General features: G+C 41.4%; 1 protein-coding gene across 4 annotated transcripts in view; it reads left to right on the top strand.

The window, feature by feature from the left end:
- mapkbp1 (mitogen-activated protein kinase binding protein 1) overlaps positions 1-17614 on the top strand; it is a 79545-nt gene that overhangs the window by 31917 nt on the left and 30014 nt on the right. For all 4 annotated transcript variants that reach the window (XR_007035059.1, XM_047345062.1, XM_047345061.1 and 1 more), the window contains exons 3-7: positions 10208-10270; positions 12828-12885; positions 13000-13170; positions 13257-13394; positions 13479-13661. Coding sequence is in view for 3 of the 4 variants with exons in the window: in XM_047345062.1 (XP_047201018.1) it covers positions 10208-10270; positions 12828-12885; positions 13000-13170; positions 13257-13394; positions 13479-13661 (613 nt within the window). In the remaining variant the exon portion in view is untranslated. The remainder of the gene's footprint in view (positions 1-10207; positions 10271-12827; positions 12886-12999; positions 13171-13256; positions 13395-13478; positions 13662-17614) is intronic.

The raw sequence follows: 17614 nt of genomic DNA, 5'->3' as shown, positions 1-17614 counted from the left end.
CTACAGTTGATGTTCAGTTGATGTCTTCTTTGACTCTAGTGAGATCGGAATCTGTTAAAATCAAGATACAGAATATTTCTGTAGCAGTTTGAAGGTGGTCTCTAAGCACTTGTAGCCTCATGTAGCCTGTTTTTCAGCTCTCCACAGTTACAGAGGTGCAGTTTGTGTTCTAACAACACTTAGTTTGGGACAGAAGGTTTGAATTAGTGAATATCTGTTAAACGTTACTGAACCAACTGTCCAGAAGTCACAGCCGTAGTGTACTGCATTAATATGCTGCTATCCTGAAAACTAAATCCAGGATTTAAAAGCATATGCAGTATTTCACACACTCTTTAGTGGATTATATGTTTTTATGGTTATATTGGTAAATATATACAGTACTGTGCAAAAGTTTTAGGCAGGTGTGAAAAAATCTTGTAAACAAAGAATGCTTTCAGCAATATAAATGTGATGTAAATGTTTATTTTTATCAATTTACAAAATGCTAAATGAGCAAACCCAAACATACAGCCAAAGTCATTAAGAACTATCTTCAGCGTAAAGAAGACTTAGTGGAAGTGATGGTGTGGCCCCACAGAGCCCTGATCTCAACATCATGGAGTGTTTCTGGGATTACAGGAAGAGACAGAAGGATGTGAGAAAGCCTCCATCTACAGAAGATCTGTGGTTAGTTCTCCAAGATGTTTGGAACAACCTAACAGCCGAGTTCCTTCAGAAACTGTGTACAAGTATACCTAGAAGAACTGATGCTGTTTTGAAGGCAAAGGGTGGTCACACCAAATATTGATTTGATTTAGATTTCTTTTTTGTTCATTCACTGCATTTTGTTGATTGATGAAAACAAATGATTAAGACTTCCATTTTTGAAAGCATTCATTGTTTACAGCATTTTTTCACACCTGCCTAAAACGTTTGCACAGCACCGTCGGTAAAAATCAGTAGCAAAATCAGCAACTATTAAGAAATATAATTAATTATTAACAAAATAAGGAATGACGTTAAAATATTTTTTTATGTAGTCAAATATGACAAATCCCGGCTCCACCTGATTATCGGGAATCATTAGCCACACAACTTTCTGTCTCTATCAGGTATTGTTCTATGAATACCAGCCCAATGGGTGGTATAATAGAACAGAAGGCGAAGGAGTGAATTGGTGCACTGGTGTTCTCAAACAGCAAGCACCGTACACTTACATGGAATAAACACTAACAACTTCTCTCCTAGACACGAGAATTTATAAACACAATAGTTCAACTTTACAGTCGAACTACGTGAGTCAATTAACTCTACAACTACACTAGTGACATTCAACTAACTACCAAGCAAAAGAAAAAAGATAATAAGCAAACTGGTAAACCAATAAACCAATAAAATAATGGATGTTAACAAAAACTAAAATATCTAATGAGATACAAGTGAAAACTAATGAATTAATAATAGTAAAATAATAGAAAAACAACAGTGTCATATTTCAGCATGGATATGTATGTCAGGAGCAAAATATGTTATAAGGGATTGACACTGAGAACAACATTAACACAAAGGCTAACTAAGAACCACCAGAGTATATATGTATGTGTACGTGTGGCTGGGCTGACCAGCGATCACACCAGCAGACGAAGCAAGCAGAGGATACACTGGACTGTGGAAAATTAAAATAAAGGTAGTGGCTTCATACAGCAGGACAGACAAGCCAAAGCAAGCACAATCTTATGAGGCCCACATGGATGTGAATACAGTATCTTAAACTAATCTATCTCTGCCCAGACACAAGCCTCTTACTGTGAGATGAATCTTGGTATCGTTCTCAGAATACAGAGTCCAGGAGATTCAAGTGCTGGATCAGGCTGTGTGGCACACAGCGGTTGCACTCAGTCAGCAGCTGGTTAGCTTCCGGAGCTGCTGTCCTGGTAATATCTTCATTTTAGTAACGAAGGAACACTGCTCTGTTGGCGTAACTAGAAAGAGACCCGTCTTGGAGAATCTTTGCTCAAATTCTACAAGGCTGAGACTGCAAGCAACAAGTCTCAGTTTTTGGCGGATCACTGAATACAGAGAAGCTTTTTTCTCATCTCTTTAATTTATCCATCGATCCATTGTCTATACCCGTTTGTCCCTGCAGGGTTGTTGGGGAACTGGCTCCTAGCTGGCACTCATTGGGTAAGACGCAGGGCATGCCCTGGACAGGTCGTTAGTACATCATAGGGCCACACAGAGACAAACGAAGGAGAGAGAAAATAACCCATCAGTCAAGATTTTGGACTGCAGTAGGAAGCCAAAGTAACTGTAGAGAACCCACTCATGCATTGGGAGAACATACAAACTCCATGCAGAAAGACCTCTGGGTGGAATTTAAACCCAGGAGCTTATTGATGGAAATCAACAATTCTAAACACTACATCACTGTCATTTTAACATAACGTCTCTAAAATGCTTCACCAGCTTTAAGATGCTCTCTCCAGCTAAAGACCAGAATTTTTAGAAAAATTTAAACGTTTTTCTTGGCCTCTTTCAGAAGACAATTTACCAATAAACATACACCCTTCCCCACCTGCCGCCTCACCCCAACCCCATCAGGTTTTATAGGAAATAAAAACACTGAGAAACAATATTCTGTTAAAGACAAAGTCTTTCACATGATCTTGCAAAGACCTCTGATAGTGAAGCCCACCGTCTCCAGAAGACACGAGTCTGTAGAGGCTGTAAAGAATTATGTCAGTGAGAGGCACATGTGCCTTAGGAAAGGTGAAAATGATGGACTGCTGATGTTGCAACCTTCACACCTACAGACTCAGCATACCTTAGCTTTACCCAGACTGCTGACTCTCACAAAGGGTTGTATGTGTGTGCATGTTTTTTACATTGTAAAACCTATTTTTCCAAAACAAACTATGTTGTGAGGACCCACTGCAGTGCTGTTTATTGTGTTAGGGGCTAGTTTTAGGACTACAGTGTTAAATGAGTGTTGTTTTAGGGTTGGGGTCAGGGTTAGGCCAAAGAAAGTGAATTGCACCACACCACTGAGCCTGTGGGTGTTAGTGCAAAGCTGCAGCAGATAAAATTCACTCTTAATACGATTCAGACGTGTGTGCAAACAGGATGCAGGGCTGCTCAGAAAATGCTTTACTAGCTTTGGAAGAGAAGCCCAGCCCTGAATCCCAACATCAGGTCATAATTAAGCTCAGTGTGTGTGTGTGTGTGTGTGTGTGTGTGTGTGTGTGTGTAGAGAGAGAGAGAGAGATGTGGTGGAACAATGGAATGCAAATAATGCAAAGTTAGCCACATCCATCAGGCATAAGATTATGTCTTCAGAAAATCTGCAACCTAGCTCACACTGATGCTATCTGCTGTATCTTAAAACATATAGAAACTGGTCCTATACTCCAGATAAAAACATCCCTCAACCTTCTGTATCAACCAACCCTACTCAATGGCCTTGTAAGAATTTCTGCAAGAATATGACGTACAAGCTCTCCAGATAACAATCTGATTAGATTTCAAGGCATCAGTTTAAAAAAAAGCCAAATCCACAGGAGCCAGAGGATCTATTGCTAACATCTTAAACTGTACAGTCCTAAACACCCCAAAGGTTTTTGTTTATATATACACTCACCGGCACTTTATTAGGTACACCTGCCCAACTGCTCGTTAACCCAAATTTCTAATCAGCCAATCAAATGGCAGCAACTCAATGCATTTAGGCATGTAGACATGGTCAAGACGAACTGCTGCAGTTTAAACCGAGCATCAGAATGGGGAAGAAAGGTGATTTAAGTGACTTTGAATGTGGCATGGTTGTTGGTGCCAGATGGGCTGGTCTGAGTATTTCAGAAACTGCTGATCTACTGGGATTTTCACGCACTACCGTCTCTTGGGTTTACAGAGAATGGTCCGAAAAAGAGAAAATATCCAGTGAGCGGCAGTTCTGTGGGCACAAATGCCTTGTTGATGCCAGAGGTCAGAGGAGAATGGTCAGGCTGGTTCGAGCTGATAGAAAGTCAACAGTAACTCAATACCCACTCGTTACAACCAAGGCATGCAGAAGAGCATCTCTGAATGTACAATATGTCGAACCTTGTCGAACCTCAGAGACCAAACTCTCTGAGGAATGTTTCCAGTACCTTGTTGAATCTATGCCATGAAGGATTAAGGCAGTTCTGAAGGCAAAAGGGGGTCCAACCCGGTACTAGCAAGGTGTACCTAATAAAGTGGCCGGTGAGTGTAGGTAAACCAGTGAGCTGCATTCAGTCTTCACTTCAATGCATTTTGCCATCATGATCAACCACTGGTCAACACTGGGGAGGAAGGACTGCTTTATAAAATAGAACTGAGGTCTCAGTCAGACACCAAATAGAAAAAATGCATTGAAAGCTCATTTTTGTTTTTACAAAAAGAATAAAGATTTCAGAAATCTGAATTTGTGTACCTTCTTTCAGTGCAGAATAGGGCTGCACATTAATTTCTGTTGATTAACAATAAATGTCATCTAAAGGCACTTTTCGAGTCCACGGGATGAAAGAGAGCACATACAGTTGCAGCAAAAGCTCAGCCAATGGGTGGACCGTTGGCTGGAAAAAGACAGGGCCAAGTGTATCATCTATAAAAGGAGAACATTGGGTTTTTTGGCAGTAGCTCAGCCAGTGCCCTCCTCCAGGAAGGTGTTACATCTAAACAGAACGCCAGGCTAGATGTTGCTTCTATGAGGACAAAAAACATTGCATTGCAATATTATTGTTCAAGATTTCAATGATTATGTTGATTATAATTAACCCCTAATTTTTCTCACTACCATTTTTCTTTTTTCCTTCATCACAACGATCCCATCACTCTTCCTGAGCTTTAGAACCTTGGTCACTGAGTTCTAGAACAGGTATGGACAGAGAAAGTCCATTCAACAAACCAAATGTACAGCTGAAATCAGATATCAAGGCCCTGTCCCAATACTCGCAGTTCCACCCTTGTGTCCTTGAATTGCACATTCCCGTTGATGGGTTTGAGTGCGTAGTGCGTCCCAATTCTCCAGAGTGGTCCTTAGCCCCGCCCCCTTTGTGCCCTCAATCCACACTTCGGCAAAGCCCACATCTAAGCAGACTTCGCCAAAGAATATTACCCACAATCCACTGCTGCAGGTGATGTTTTGAGCAAAAACCAATCACAACCATTAATGTAATCAACCATCAGATCAGAATAATAAGAACTTTAGACAGCAAGCCGACAAATATATATTTTTTACTGGTTTTCCAGGCTCAACTCTGTAAGATGCCACTGGCTTCAGAGTGATTCTGGGCAGTCAGTAGCCCATAACATTGAAATTCCCTTTTGAACAAACACTGACGCCGCGCCGTATAAGCCTCCTTCGCTTCCTGCACTTTCTTCTGCTCAAAGCGATTGCTTGTTACAGTTTTAAAATATATTTTTAGCAGCAAGATTGCAAAAACAGTGACGGGTCCCGACATTTTTGATGTCGCAGTTACGGTGCAGAAGTGCAAGTCGATGAACTGTTCCAATTTTACATGCTTGTAACCTGCGCACTTCAACCCATACGTTCACTGTTACAAAGTACACACTTCATAGAGGGGCGTAGGGTGTAGTGTGGGTATTGGGACATACACTATAAAAAAAATAACCTTTTTTGCTCACTGTCTGACATTAAAACAGACTTAATCTTTCCAGTTTTATGTCAGTTAGGATTAACAAAATGATTTCTATTTGCATGAATGTCTTAATTAATAACAGAAGTTCTGAGTTCTTTAAACTCAGAGTACTTCCAGTATACTTCCAGTATTTAGTAGAATAGCCTGTAAAACGAATTACTTAAGTCAAATGTTTTGGTTTTCCATCCAAATTCTTCTCACAAGTTTTCTGTAATTTTGGCCTATCACTCCAGACAGAATTCGTGGAACTAATTTAGGGGTATTAAGGACACTGTACATTGGGAAGACCCATTTACGTCAAGTCAAGTCAAGTTTATTTATATAGCGCTTTTCAGCAACAAGGCACTCAAGGCACTGAAACTTTAACTACCTGGCTGATGTCTTAGGAGGTTGGTTCTATATTTCAATGTAAAGTTTGTTCCTTATGTTGACATCTATTTTGTGAAATGGACCCATCCTTCCTGCAGCAAAAAACCCACACAACATGATGCTGCCACCTCCGTACTTTGCAGCTTCCCTCTCCTCTCCTTCTTCTAGATAATCATCGTTATGACCAACAACCTGTTGATACTGACACTGTTTTACCAGCTCCTCAGCATATTGATAAGGTATTTAGCTTTGGTTCTGGTTTTGACTCAAATATTTCATACCTAAACCCATTCATCTCTGGCACACAGAACCTTCCTGGACTGTAGGATGGCTGGACATTCTCATGCTGTTCATTGTTGGAAAAAATAGTTTGAACAGAAGAATGTGGCACCTTAAAGTATCTGGAAATTGGACCCAAGCATAAACTAGACTAGGTCCACAATTCTCTAAACGTGTTGGCTGAGTCCTTTGGATTTTTCCATGATGTCACAATGGAAATAGAGTGTTTTCAGTGTTGCCCTGAAATATAGTCACAGGTGTACCTATATTTTTCTTAGATTTTTTATTTAACTACTTAAGCTTATTTTAAAAGTAACAGAAATACATAAAAGAGAAAATGCAAGTAAACAAATAATTCAGTTTCTTTTTAAAGACAGAAATCAACATTGTACTGCCCAAAATGCAATAACACAGCATATATTTAGTGTACATCAATAAATTGCTAGTTGGGAAAATGTCATTTTTATTTGTTTACTGTAGTTCATGTCACACAATTGTGTGTTTTATTTTGTGGCAATTGTTGAAAATAATTGTGGTTAGTTATTAATATTGTTAATTCTAAAAATTATTCTTCTCCATTGGTTGTGCCAGATCACTGAGTCGTTCTGTCTCCTGTGGTGTGCCTCAAGGATCAATTCTCGGACCTCTTCTTTTTAATGTGTTCATGGTACCACTTGGGCACAGTATTCTTCCCCCAGGCTGTTTCTCTGTTGCACAGAGGCGACTGTGGCTCAGTAGGAAGATTAGTCGTCTTGCAATCGGAAGGTTGTGGGTTTGATTCCTGCTGTTTGTCGATGTGCCCCTGGGCAGGGCACTTAACCTCAAATTGCCTACCAATCTGCGTATCAGTGTATGAATGTGGCTCTGACTGTCTGTATGACTGGAAAGGCGCTATATAAATTCAGTCCATTTATTTACCATTTACATTCAATAGAGTACAAAACAACAGCATACAGATGTTGCAAATACACCTTTGTATATATGTATATTTAAGGACATAAAGATATATGCATAAATACAGGTCCTTCTCAAAATATTAGCATATTGTGATAAAGTTCATTATTTTCCATAATGTCATGATGCAAATTTAACATTCATATATTTTAGATTCATTGCACACTAACTGAAATATTTCAGGTCTTTTATTGTCTTAATACGGATGATTTTGGCATACAGCTCATGAAAACCCAAAATTCCTATCTCACAAAATTAGCATATCATTAAAAGGGTCTCTAAACGAGCTATGAACCTAATCATCTGAATCAACGATTCTAAACACCTGCAAAAGATTCCTGAGGCCTTTAAAACTCCCAGCCTGGTTCATCACTCAAAACCCCAATCATGGGTAAGACTGCCGACCTGACTGCTGTCCAGAAGGCCACTATTGACACCCTCAAGCAAGAGGGTAAGACACAGAAAGAAATTGCTGAACAAATAGGCTGTTCCCAGAGTGCTGTATCAAGGCACCTCAGTGTGGGAAGGAAAAAGTGTGGCAGAAAACGCTGCACAACGAGAAGAGGTGACCGGACCCTGAGGAAGATTGTGGAGAAGGGCCGATTCCAGACCTTGGGGGACCTGCGGAAGCAGTGGACTGAGTGTGGAGTAGAAACATCCAGAGCCACCGTGCACAGGGGTGTGCAGGAAATGGGCTACAGGTGCCGCATTCCCCAGGTCAAGCCACTTTTGAACCAGAAACAGCGGCAGAAGCGCCTGACCTGGGCTACAGAGAAGCAGCACTGGACTGTTGTGGTCCAAAGTACTTTTTTCGGATTAAAGCAAATTCTGCATGTCATTCAGAAATCAAGGTGCCAGAGTCTGGAGGAAGACTGAGGAGAAGGAAATGCCAAAATGCCAGAAGTCCAGTGTCAAGTACCCACAGTCAGTGATGGTCTGGGGTGCCGTGTCAGCTGCTGGTGTTGGTCCACTGTGTTTTATCAAGGGCAGGGTCAATGCAGCTAGCTAGCTAGGAGATTTTGGAGCACTTCATGCTTCTGTCTGCTGAAAAGCTTTATGGAGATGAAGATTTCATTTTTCAGCACGACCTGGCACCTGCTCACAGTGCCAAAACCACTGGTAAATGGTTTACTGACCATGGCATCACTGTGCTCAATTGGCCTGCCAACTCTCTTGACCTGAACCCCATAGAGAATCTGTGGGATATTGTGAAGAGAATGTTGAGAGACTCAAGACCCATTCACTCTGGATGAGCTAAAGGCTGCTATCGAAGCATCCTGGGCCTCCATAAGACCTCAGCAGTGCCACAGGCTGATTGCCTCCATGCCACGCCGCATTGAAGCAGTCATTTCTGCAAAAGGATTCCCAACCAAGTATTGAGTGCATAACTGTACATGATTATTTGAAGGTTGACGTTTTCTTGTATTAAAAACACTTTTCTTTTATTGGTCGGATGAAATATGCTAATTTTGTGAGATAGGAATTTTGGGTTTTCATGAGCTGTATGCCAAAATCATCCGTATTAAGACAATAAAAGACCTGAAATATTTCAGTTAGTGTGCAATGAATCTAAAATACATGAATGTTAGATTTTCATCATGACATTATGGAAAATAATGAACTTTATCACAATATGCTAATATTTTGAGAAGGACCTATATATCCTATAACGCACTAAAAAAAACTACAAAAAAAACCTCCAGAGAGCAAGGTGTACCGGAGTCAAATTCCTTGTTTGTATGTACGAACTTGGCAATAAAGCTGATTCTGAATATAAATGCTTTGTCCTGCTTTCATTTTGCTTGCAATTAATGCCCTCAAGATTTTTATCTGCATTTTAATGTCCCTGTTTTATTGTATTAGTTTTTCTCTGACTCAACTGTAGCACTTTAAGATTTTGTTGGAAATGTAAAATGCATTACAAATAAAATCTATTATTATTATTAATTTGTTCTTTCAGTTTAAATTGTTTTTATTAGAACAGGTGCTATCTTGAAACTGTTGTTAATTTGAAACTGTGTCGTGGTAAATATCAACACTGTTCAATACAGAAAACAACATTGTGATCATTTTTCTGTCTATATGGGCCAGCTCTACTTCTGACACCTCGCTGATGCTGAAATTAGCTAACTTCAAGTTTTCTTCCCTCCTTAACAGCTTCCACACCGAAGAGTTATGTTGTCAACATGATGCAATAGTGCTTAATAATTGTTGTGTTCACTGATTGAGAAGACTGGATTTTTCCACCCCACCTCTAGGCCATCTGTTAGTCCTACCACATACCTCACCACTGTCTTGGTGTCCTTGAACATGCCCTGTAGCACCCTCACTGCCTTTTCTGCTACGTCAGTCCTTCTCACACAGGACCACAGTTACTTTCTAGCCACTCCAACATGTACTTTGTAAAAATCCATACAGTCACTCCTCATGGCCCTCTATGAACTTCTCCATCAACACTCCCAGCAAATCTCATATAAACAGCTTTTTCATCTCATATTTATTTTCATAATAAAACTAGAATATGGCCCCCTAGCCTAGCAGAAATAGGAAACAACCCTTTCCCATATTTTCATGGTATGGCTCATCTACTTTATGCTTTTGATTAAGGATTTTGCAACATAAAACTGAACCATCAGGTTTAAATTAAAAGTCTTAATCAGATGCTACATTCAATTCAGGGGAAAATTGTAAAAATGACTAAATAAGGACTTTTGTCTTTCTACCTGCTGCCATTTATTGCACTGTTTGTTCTGATGGTTCCTTGTCCTGCCAGCTTGTTTTAATCTTCTTTCCAACTTGCCATCTTCCTGTTTATCTCACTCAGCCTTTGAACCTTTGTCTATGTGTAGCACCTTACCACCAAAGCAAATTTCTTGTGGGTGTGAAACACTACTTGGCAATAAAGTTTTTCTGATTTGGAACTCTCTGATCCTGTGTTTCTCCAGGTGTGTCATCATCCTGCTGAATCCACGGAAGAACAAACAGCATCACATCTTCAACAGTTCCAGGTAAACTAAACTAGTTGTTCTGAGATTACCTCCGGCCTCTTGTCCATCATATCCTTCTGAATAACCTAGGAATTGGTTATCCTATAATTAGAAGAACTTACGTTTTTATTTACAGTGCCAGTAAAAAGTTTACATAATTGCCTTATTTCTTTGGGCTTCTAATAGACCATTTAAACCTTTCTGTTTTACATGATGGAATAATGACCCAAAAAACAACTTGATGAATTTCATAATAAGGAATTAAGTTTATTGTAAATTGTCCTCAATCCAAATTGTACATGCAGGCTCTAATTTATACATGCACCCTGTGTAATATTTGGCTGTCCTGCAGCAAGTTACTGAGGAACCATGTACTTTTTGTTGTCACTAAGCCTCTGGTATAATTCTGGATGGCTTCTTGACCACTCGTTTTAGCTGAAATGATAGATATTAAATATGTTTGATTTCTGGCACAGACCCAGCTTTTAACCATAACACGTAAATGTTCAGTAGAGTTCAAGTTGGAGCAAATTCAGAAGCTAAATGTTAGCCTGCTTTACCCATTCCTAAACCAGTTTCGATGTGTGACTGTGATCATTACCCAGTTGGGGATTGCTGCCTCGACAGGCACAGCAGACCTTACGGCCACAGCTACTGGCACCAGCATCAACAACAGAAGTGGAGAACATATCCCACTCGGACTCCAACCTTTCCCACAATCTGGTCAAAGCTCTCCTGGAGGTGGGAGCTGAATACATCCCTGGCTGAGGGTTCCGCCAGACCTTCCCAGCAGTTCCTCACTGTACGCTTGAGCCTCCCAAGTCTGTCCGGCTTCCTCCTCTTCCAGTGGATCCAACTCACCACCAGGTGGTGATTGGTGGACAGTTCAGCCCCTCTCTTCACCCCAGTGTCCAAGACATGCGGCCGAAGGTCCAAAGACCAATTACAAAGTCTATCATTGACCTCCTGCCTAGGGTGTCCTGGTGTCAAGTGCACTGATGAACACCCTTATGCTTGAACATAGTGTTCATTATGGACAATCTGTGACTAGCACAGAAGTCCAATAATGATACACCACTCGGGTTCAGATTGGGGAGCCCATTCCTCCCAATCACACCACACCAGGTGTCACTGCCGATTCCCACGTTGACGTTGAAGTCCCCCAGCAGAATGACAGAGTACTCGAGAGGGGCACTATCAAGCACCCCCATTAGGGACTCCAAGAATACCTTGTACTCTGAACCACTGCTCGGCCTGTAGGCCAAAACAACAAAGACGTCTTCCCTCTTATCCACTGGGTTAAATCCCAACACGAGATGGCTGAGCTGGGAAGCAGCAAGCAAACCCACCCCAGCCCATCACCTTTCCCCACGGGCCACTCCAGAGTAGAGGAGAGTCCAGCCTCTCTCGAAGAGCTGGGTTCCAGAGCCCACACTGTGCATGGAGGTGAGCCCGACTATTTTTAGCTGATATCTCTTAACTTCCGGACAAGCTCATGCTTCTTTCCCCCCAGTGAGGTGACATTCCACGTGCCTAGAGCCAGTTTAAGCATCCGGAGATAAGTTCATCGAGGTCTCCACCTTCGTCTGCTGCCTGATCCTCTTTGCACAGATCCCTCATGGTTCCCCCTGCAGGTGGTGTGCTCACGGGGGGATGGCCTCACTTCTCTCGTTCGTGCTTGGCCACCAGGTTGAGTCCCGACCCAGGGTGGGACCCAGGCTCCGCCATACCGGGCAACGTCACGTGTGTCATTGTAATGGTCTTCATGTAGGTGTCTGAAGCGCTCTTTGTCTGACCCATCAACCAGAGCCTCTTTGCCAGGGGAGACCCTACGAGGGTAATTTAAGCCCCGGACAACATAGCCTCTTGGATCATTCGAGTACTCAAACCCCTCCACCACATGACAATGAGTTTACTGTACTCCAGTGACCTCCACGGTCGCCATATCACAGTCCAACAGAAAACCTTTGGGATGTGGTGGAACAGGAGATTGTCATCATGGATCTGCAGCAACGGCATGATTGTATCTCATCAGTATGGACCACAATCAGCTCCATGTCACTGAACCAATCAGTTTCACAAGATGTTCTATTTCTGGTAAGAAGAGTGGTCAAATATCTAGCCAGAATCATGCCAGAAGATTGCTTCTTCTTCTCATCTTTTTCAGACAGGACACAGGTCTCCAAACCATCACAGCAGGTCTCACTGCAGTCTTATAGACTTTCTCGTTAATCTTTGAGCTATCTTATGTCAGAAGATTGCTGATGGCTACATTTTTGCTAATTATCTAAAAGTGTGGATTTATGTTTATATTTGAGCCTGTATGAATAATTCTGAACATCTCATAATGCTTTGGTGAGAAAAGAATGGGCCTAATGCATCATCAAGGGCCCCGAATGAATCTAACTTTTAAGCCATTGATAAATGGATGTAAAGATTTTACAAGCTCTGTACATCTCATTATAATTTGGAAGTCTTCATCTATTTTTTCTTCGAACAACATAATTTTATTAGAATTACCTGTCTCTATGTGTGTGTGTGTGTGTGTGTGTGTGTGTGTGTGTGTGTGTGTGTGCAGAAAGGCGATCACTACATTGGCATTTGCTCCTGATGGGAAATATGTTGTGACAGGAGAGGTGAGTGTCTGAGCTGCTGAGACCTGGCGACCTTCACTTAAAAACATCAGAGAATTTGGGGTTGAGTTTTCCTATAGAGGATTCTTATGTTTTTTTTCCCTCCATCTATCTCAGAGTGGTCACATGCCAGCAGTTCGGGTCTGGGAAGTGTCAGAGCATGCTCAGGTTGCAGAGCTACAGGAACATAAATATGGAGTCTCCTGTGTGGCATTTTCTCCTAACGGGAAATATATTGTCAGCGTGGGCTACCAGCATGACATGATGGTCAACGTGTGGAACTGGAAGGTACGTCAGTGGAAGGCGCTGAGTGAAATGTTTCAGTGATTCCACCTTTTGTAAACTATTAACATGTTTTCTTGTGTGTTGGTCAGAAAAACGTGGTGGTTGCAGCCAATAAGGTCTCCAGTAAAGTGACAGCTGTCTCCTTCTCATATGACAGCTCCTATTTCGTTACCGCTGGCAACCGACATGTTAAGTTCTGGTATCTGGACCACACCAAGACCTCCAAGGTTCTCACATCAATGTGAACACATTAATGGCCCTCTGACCAGCTGAAAGTAGAACTGTACTATATCCATTGATTATGTCTGCAGGTGAATGCCACCGTTCCCCTGCTGGGGCGTTCAGGGTTGCTCGGAGAACTCCGAAATAATTTCTTTAGTGATGTGGCGTGTGGCCGGGGCCGACAATCTTCCTCTACCTTCTGCATCACTTCCTCAGGTCTGCTGTGTGAGTTTAATGACCGAAGGCTCCTTGATAAGTGGGTGGAGCTACGGGTAAGTCAAAGCTCAGGTTATAGGTTACAAAAAAAAAAATGTCACCAAAGATATGACACCAAACTATTTTATGTAACAGCTGAACCTTCTGGTGCTATTAAACAGTGTTTCTCAACCCTAGTCCTCAGGGCCCACTTTCCTGCATGTTTGAGCTGTTCCGTGCTGCCACACACCTAACTTAAATGAATGGGCTATTCAGAGGCTTGAAGAGGAGTTAATGCAATCATTTGAATCAAGGGTGGTGGATCAGAGACACATCTAAAGCACGAAGGATGGTGGGTAGTGAGGACCAGTTTAGAAACAGTGCTTTAAAACATACTACAGAAGAATAAAATAACACTGCTATAATAAATGGCACTCTGTTATTTCCGGTCAAGTAGAGGAAAAAATGTCTGGAAAACACACAGCACTTGTTTTACCATTTCTTGTCTGAAAAAAGATGTGCTGTTATTAAAAAAGTTCATTCAAAATCAGTTATGGTATTTAAAGTGCAGTGCCAAACTATTCAGACCCTTTGAACCTTTCACATTTCATCACTTTCCAACCATGCACTTCAATGTATTTTATTGAGATTTTATGTTACAGACCAACACAAAGTGGTGCATAGTTCAAAAGTGTTTTAAAAATGTAGTGTACTGCTATACACCTAAATAAAATCCAGTGTAACCTGTTGGTTTCAGAAGTCAGCTAATTAGTAAACCCAGTCCAGCTTTAGGCATTGTAATATGAGTCTAACTGCAGCTGTTTTCTTTCTGGCCTCAGAGGTTTGTTAGAGAAAATTAGAGAACAAACAGCATCATGAAGACCAAAGAACTCAGCAGAGAGGTCAAAGAGAAGGTTCTGGAGAAGTTTAAAGCAGGGTTGGGTTCTAGAACAATATGCCAAGCTTTGAACATCTCACAGAGCTGTTCAATCCATCATCTTAACATGAAGAGAGGAAGGACCGGTCACGGTGTGGTGTAGAAGTGGACCCGAGAATGCCGACAGGCAGACAGAATAGTGGTGAGTACGGGCTTTACTAAAACAAAAACTCACAACAACCTTACGGTGGCAGATGCAGGCGTGGACAAACTTGCTAAAGCAGGCTTTGTAAATAGACCTGACATGAACAGAAAAAATGTTTCTGCCACGAATTAAGAGAAGAGCAGTGGCTATAAAGGGCATGGCATAGGAGAAACAGAGAGACAGATTGGATGGTGCAGGGGGACCGAATGAAGTTAATTTCTTTGACAGAGAATGAAAACAAAACATGTCTGAAATTAAATACTACAAGGACATAATCAAACCTAAGAAACATAGCTATAACAGAACATAAGCGCCCCTGGAAAACAATAAACAGAAGCAGGATCCAAAGCTCAACTGTGAGAACAAAAAATAAGAGAAAAATCCAAAAACCAAACACTCCTAAATCATAACAGGACCAACTGCACAACTGCAAAGAGATGGATGTAGAGATTGTATAGCAGATTGGTTTAGACCAGCAGATTGTATAGCAGCCTCACTTCTGTCAGTGTGCCCCAGCTGTGGCTGCAATGTAGTTTACCACTGCCAGTGTGTGAATGTGGTTATGGATGGGTGGATCACTGATTGTAGTGCTTTGGGGTCCTCTGACTTGAAGCGCTGCACAACTGCGGGCCATTTACCATTTTACCACAAGTGCCCTGCAAGAATCTGGCCTTTATGAAATAGTGGCCAAAAGAAAGATGTTGTTAAAAGAAAGTCAAAAGAAATCCACAAGCCATGTAGGAGACACAGCAAACATGTGGAAGAAGAGTTCTCTGGACAGATGAGACCAAATTTTAATTTAATGAACTACATGTACTGACGTTTGGGGTTGTGAAAATACTTGGGACTGGGGTGGAGGTCCACCCTCCATTTGTAGATGTGCAAAGCTAGTAGAGACACACCCGAAAAGACTTACAGCTGAAACTGCTGGGAAAGGTGGTTCTACTTAGTATTGACTCTGGAGGTGAATTCAGATACAGTACAGAGCAAAAATTTGGACACACCTTCTCATTCAAATAGTTTTCTTTATTTTCATGACTATGAATATTGTAGCTTCACACTGAAGGCATCAAAACTATGAATTAACAAATGTGGAATTATATACTGAACAAGAAAGTGTGAAACAACTGAAAATATATATGTATGAAAATATATATATCTTATATATATATATATAAGATATATATATATATATCTTATATTCTAGGTTGTTCAAAGTAGCCACCTTTTGCTTTGATTACTGCTCCACACGCTCTTGGCATTCTGTTGATGAGCTTCAAGAGGTAGTCACCTGAAATGGTTTTCCAACAGTCTTGAAGGAGTTCCCAGAGATGCTTAGCACTTGTTGGCCCTTTTACCTTCACTCTGCGATCCAGCTCACCCCAAACCATCTCGATTGGGTTCAGGTCCGGTGACTGTGGAGGCCAGGTCATCTGGCGTAGCACCCCATCACTCTCCTTCTTGGTCAATTAGCCCTTACACAGCCTGGAGGTGTGTTTGGGGTCATTGTCCTGTTGAAAAATAAATGATGGTCCAACTAAACGTAAACCGGATGGAATAGCATGCCGCTGCAAGATGCTGTGGTAGCCATGCTGGTTCAGTATGCATTCAATTTTGAATAAATCCCCAACAGTGTCAGCAGCAAAGCACCCCCACACCATCACACCTCCTCCTCCATGCTTCACGGTGGGAACCAGGCATGTAGAGTCCATCCGTTCACCTCTTCTGCGCCGCACATAGACACGGTGGTTGGAACCAAAGATCTCAAACTTGGACTCATCAGACCAAAGCACAGATTTCCACTGGTCTAATGTCCATTCCTTGTTTTCTTTAGCCCAAACAAGTCTCTTCTGCTTGTTGCCTGTCCTCAGCAGTGGTTTCCTAGCAGCTATTTTACCATGAAGGCCTGATTCACACAGTCGCCTCTTAACAGTTGTTCTAGAGATGTGTCTGCTGCTAGAACTCTGTGTGGCATTGACCTGTTCTCTAATCTGAGCTGCTGTTAACCTGCGATTTCTGAGGCTGGTGACTCGGATGAACTTATCGTCCACAGCAGAGGTGACTCTTGGTCTTCCTTTCCTGGGGCGGTCCTCATGTGAGCCAGTTTTTTTGTAGCTCTTAATGGTTTTTGCGACTGCATTTGGGGACACTTTCAAAGTTTTCCCAATTGTTCGGACTGACTGACCTTCATTTCTTAAAGTAATGATGGCCACTCGTTTTTCTTTACTTAGCTGCTTTTTTCTTGCATGTTACAAATTCTAACAGTCTATTCGGTAGGACTATCAGCTGTGTGCTGTATCCACCTCCTGCACAACACAACTGATGGTCCCAACCCCATTTATAAGGCTTGAAATCCCACTTATTAAACCTGACAGGGCACACCTGTGAAGTGAAAACCTTTTCAGGTGACGACCTCCTGAAGCTCATCAACAGAATGCCATGAGTATAAGACATATAAGACATATTTTCAATTGTTTCACACTTTTTTGTTCAGTATATAATTCCACATGTGTTAATTCATAGTTTTGATGCCTTCAGTGTGAATCTACAATATTCATAGTCATGAAAATAAAGACAACTCTTTGAATGAGAAGGTGTGTCCAAACTTTTGGTCTGTACTGTACATGCCACACTTTTCAGATCTTTTTGGTAAAACAAAAACCAAAATAAACACATTGAAGGTTTTGGTTGTACTGTGATTAAAAATGAAAACGCTCAAGGGGTGTAAATACTCAATGCACTGTATGTTTTCCAAAGCCAGATTTTTCAGACCTTAGAGTTTTCTATCATTGCTGTGATATATAAAATAAACCATCTGACTGAATATTAGGGGTGCACCAATGGATCGGCCTCGATTTTCTTAATTTTGGTTGATCAGTGATCGGCTGATATTAACATGTGAAACCTACCTTATCTGCCTGTTTAACCTGTTGTGCAAGCTTTGTTTT

This window comes from Girardinichthys multiradiatus, chromosome 19, assembly GCF_021462225.1.
Source record: "Girardinichthys multiradiatus isolate DD_20200921_A chromosome 19, DD_fGirMul_XY1, whole genome shotgun sequence".
NCBI lineage: Eukaryota > Metazoa > Chordata > Actinopteri > Cyprinodontiformes > Goodeidae > Girardinichthys > Girardinichthys multiradiatus.
This window is presented reverse-complemented; position numbering and strand designations above follow the sequence as displayed.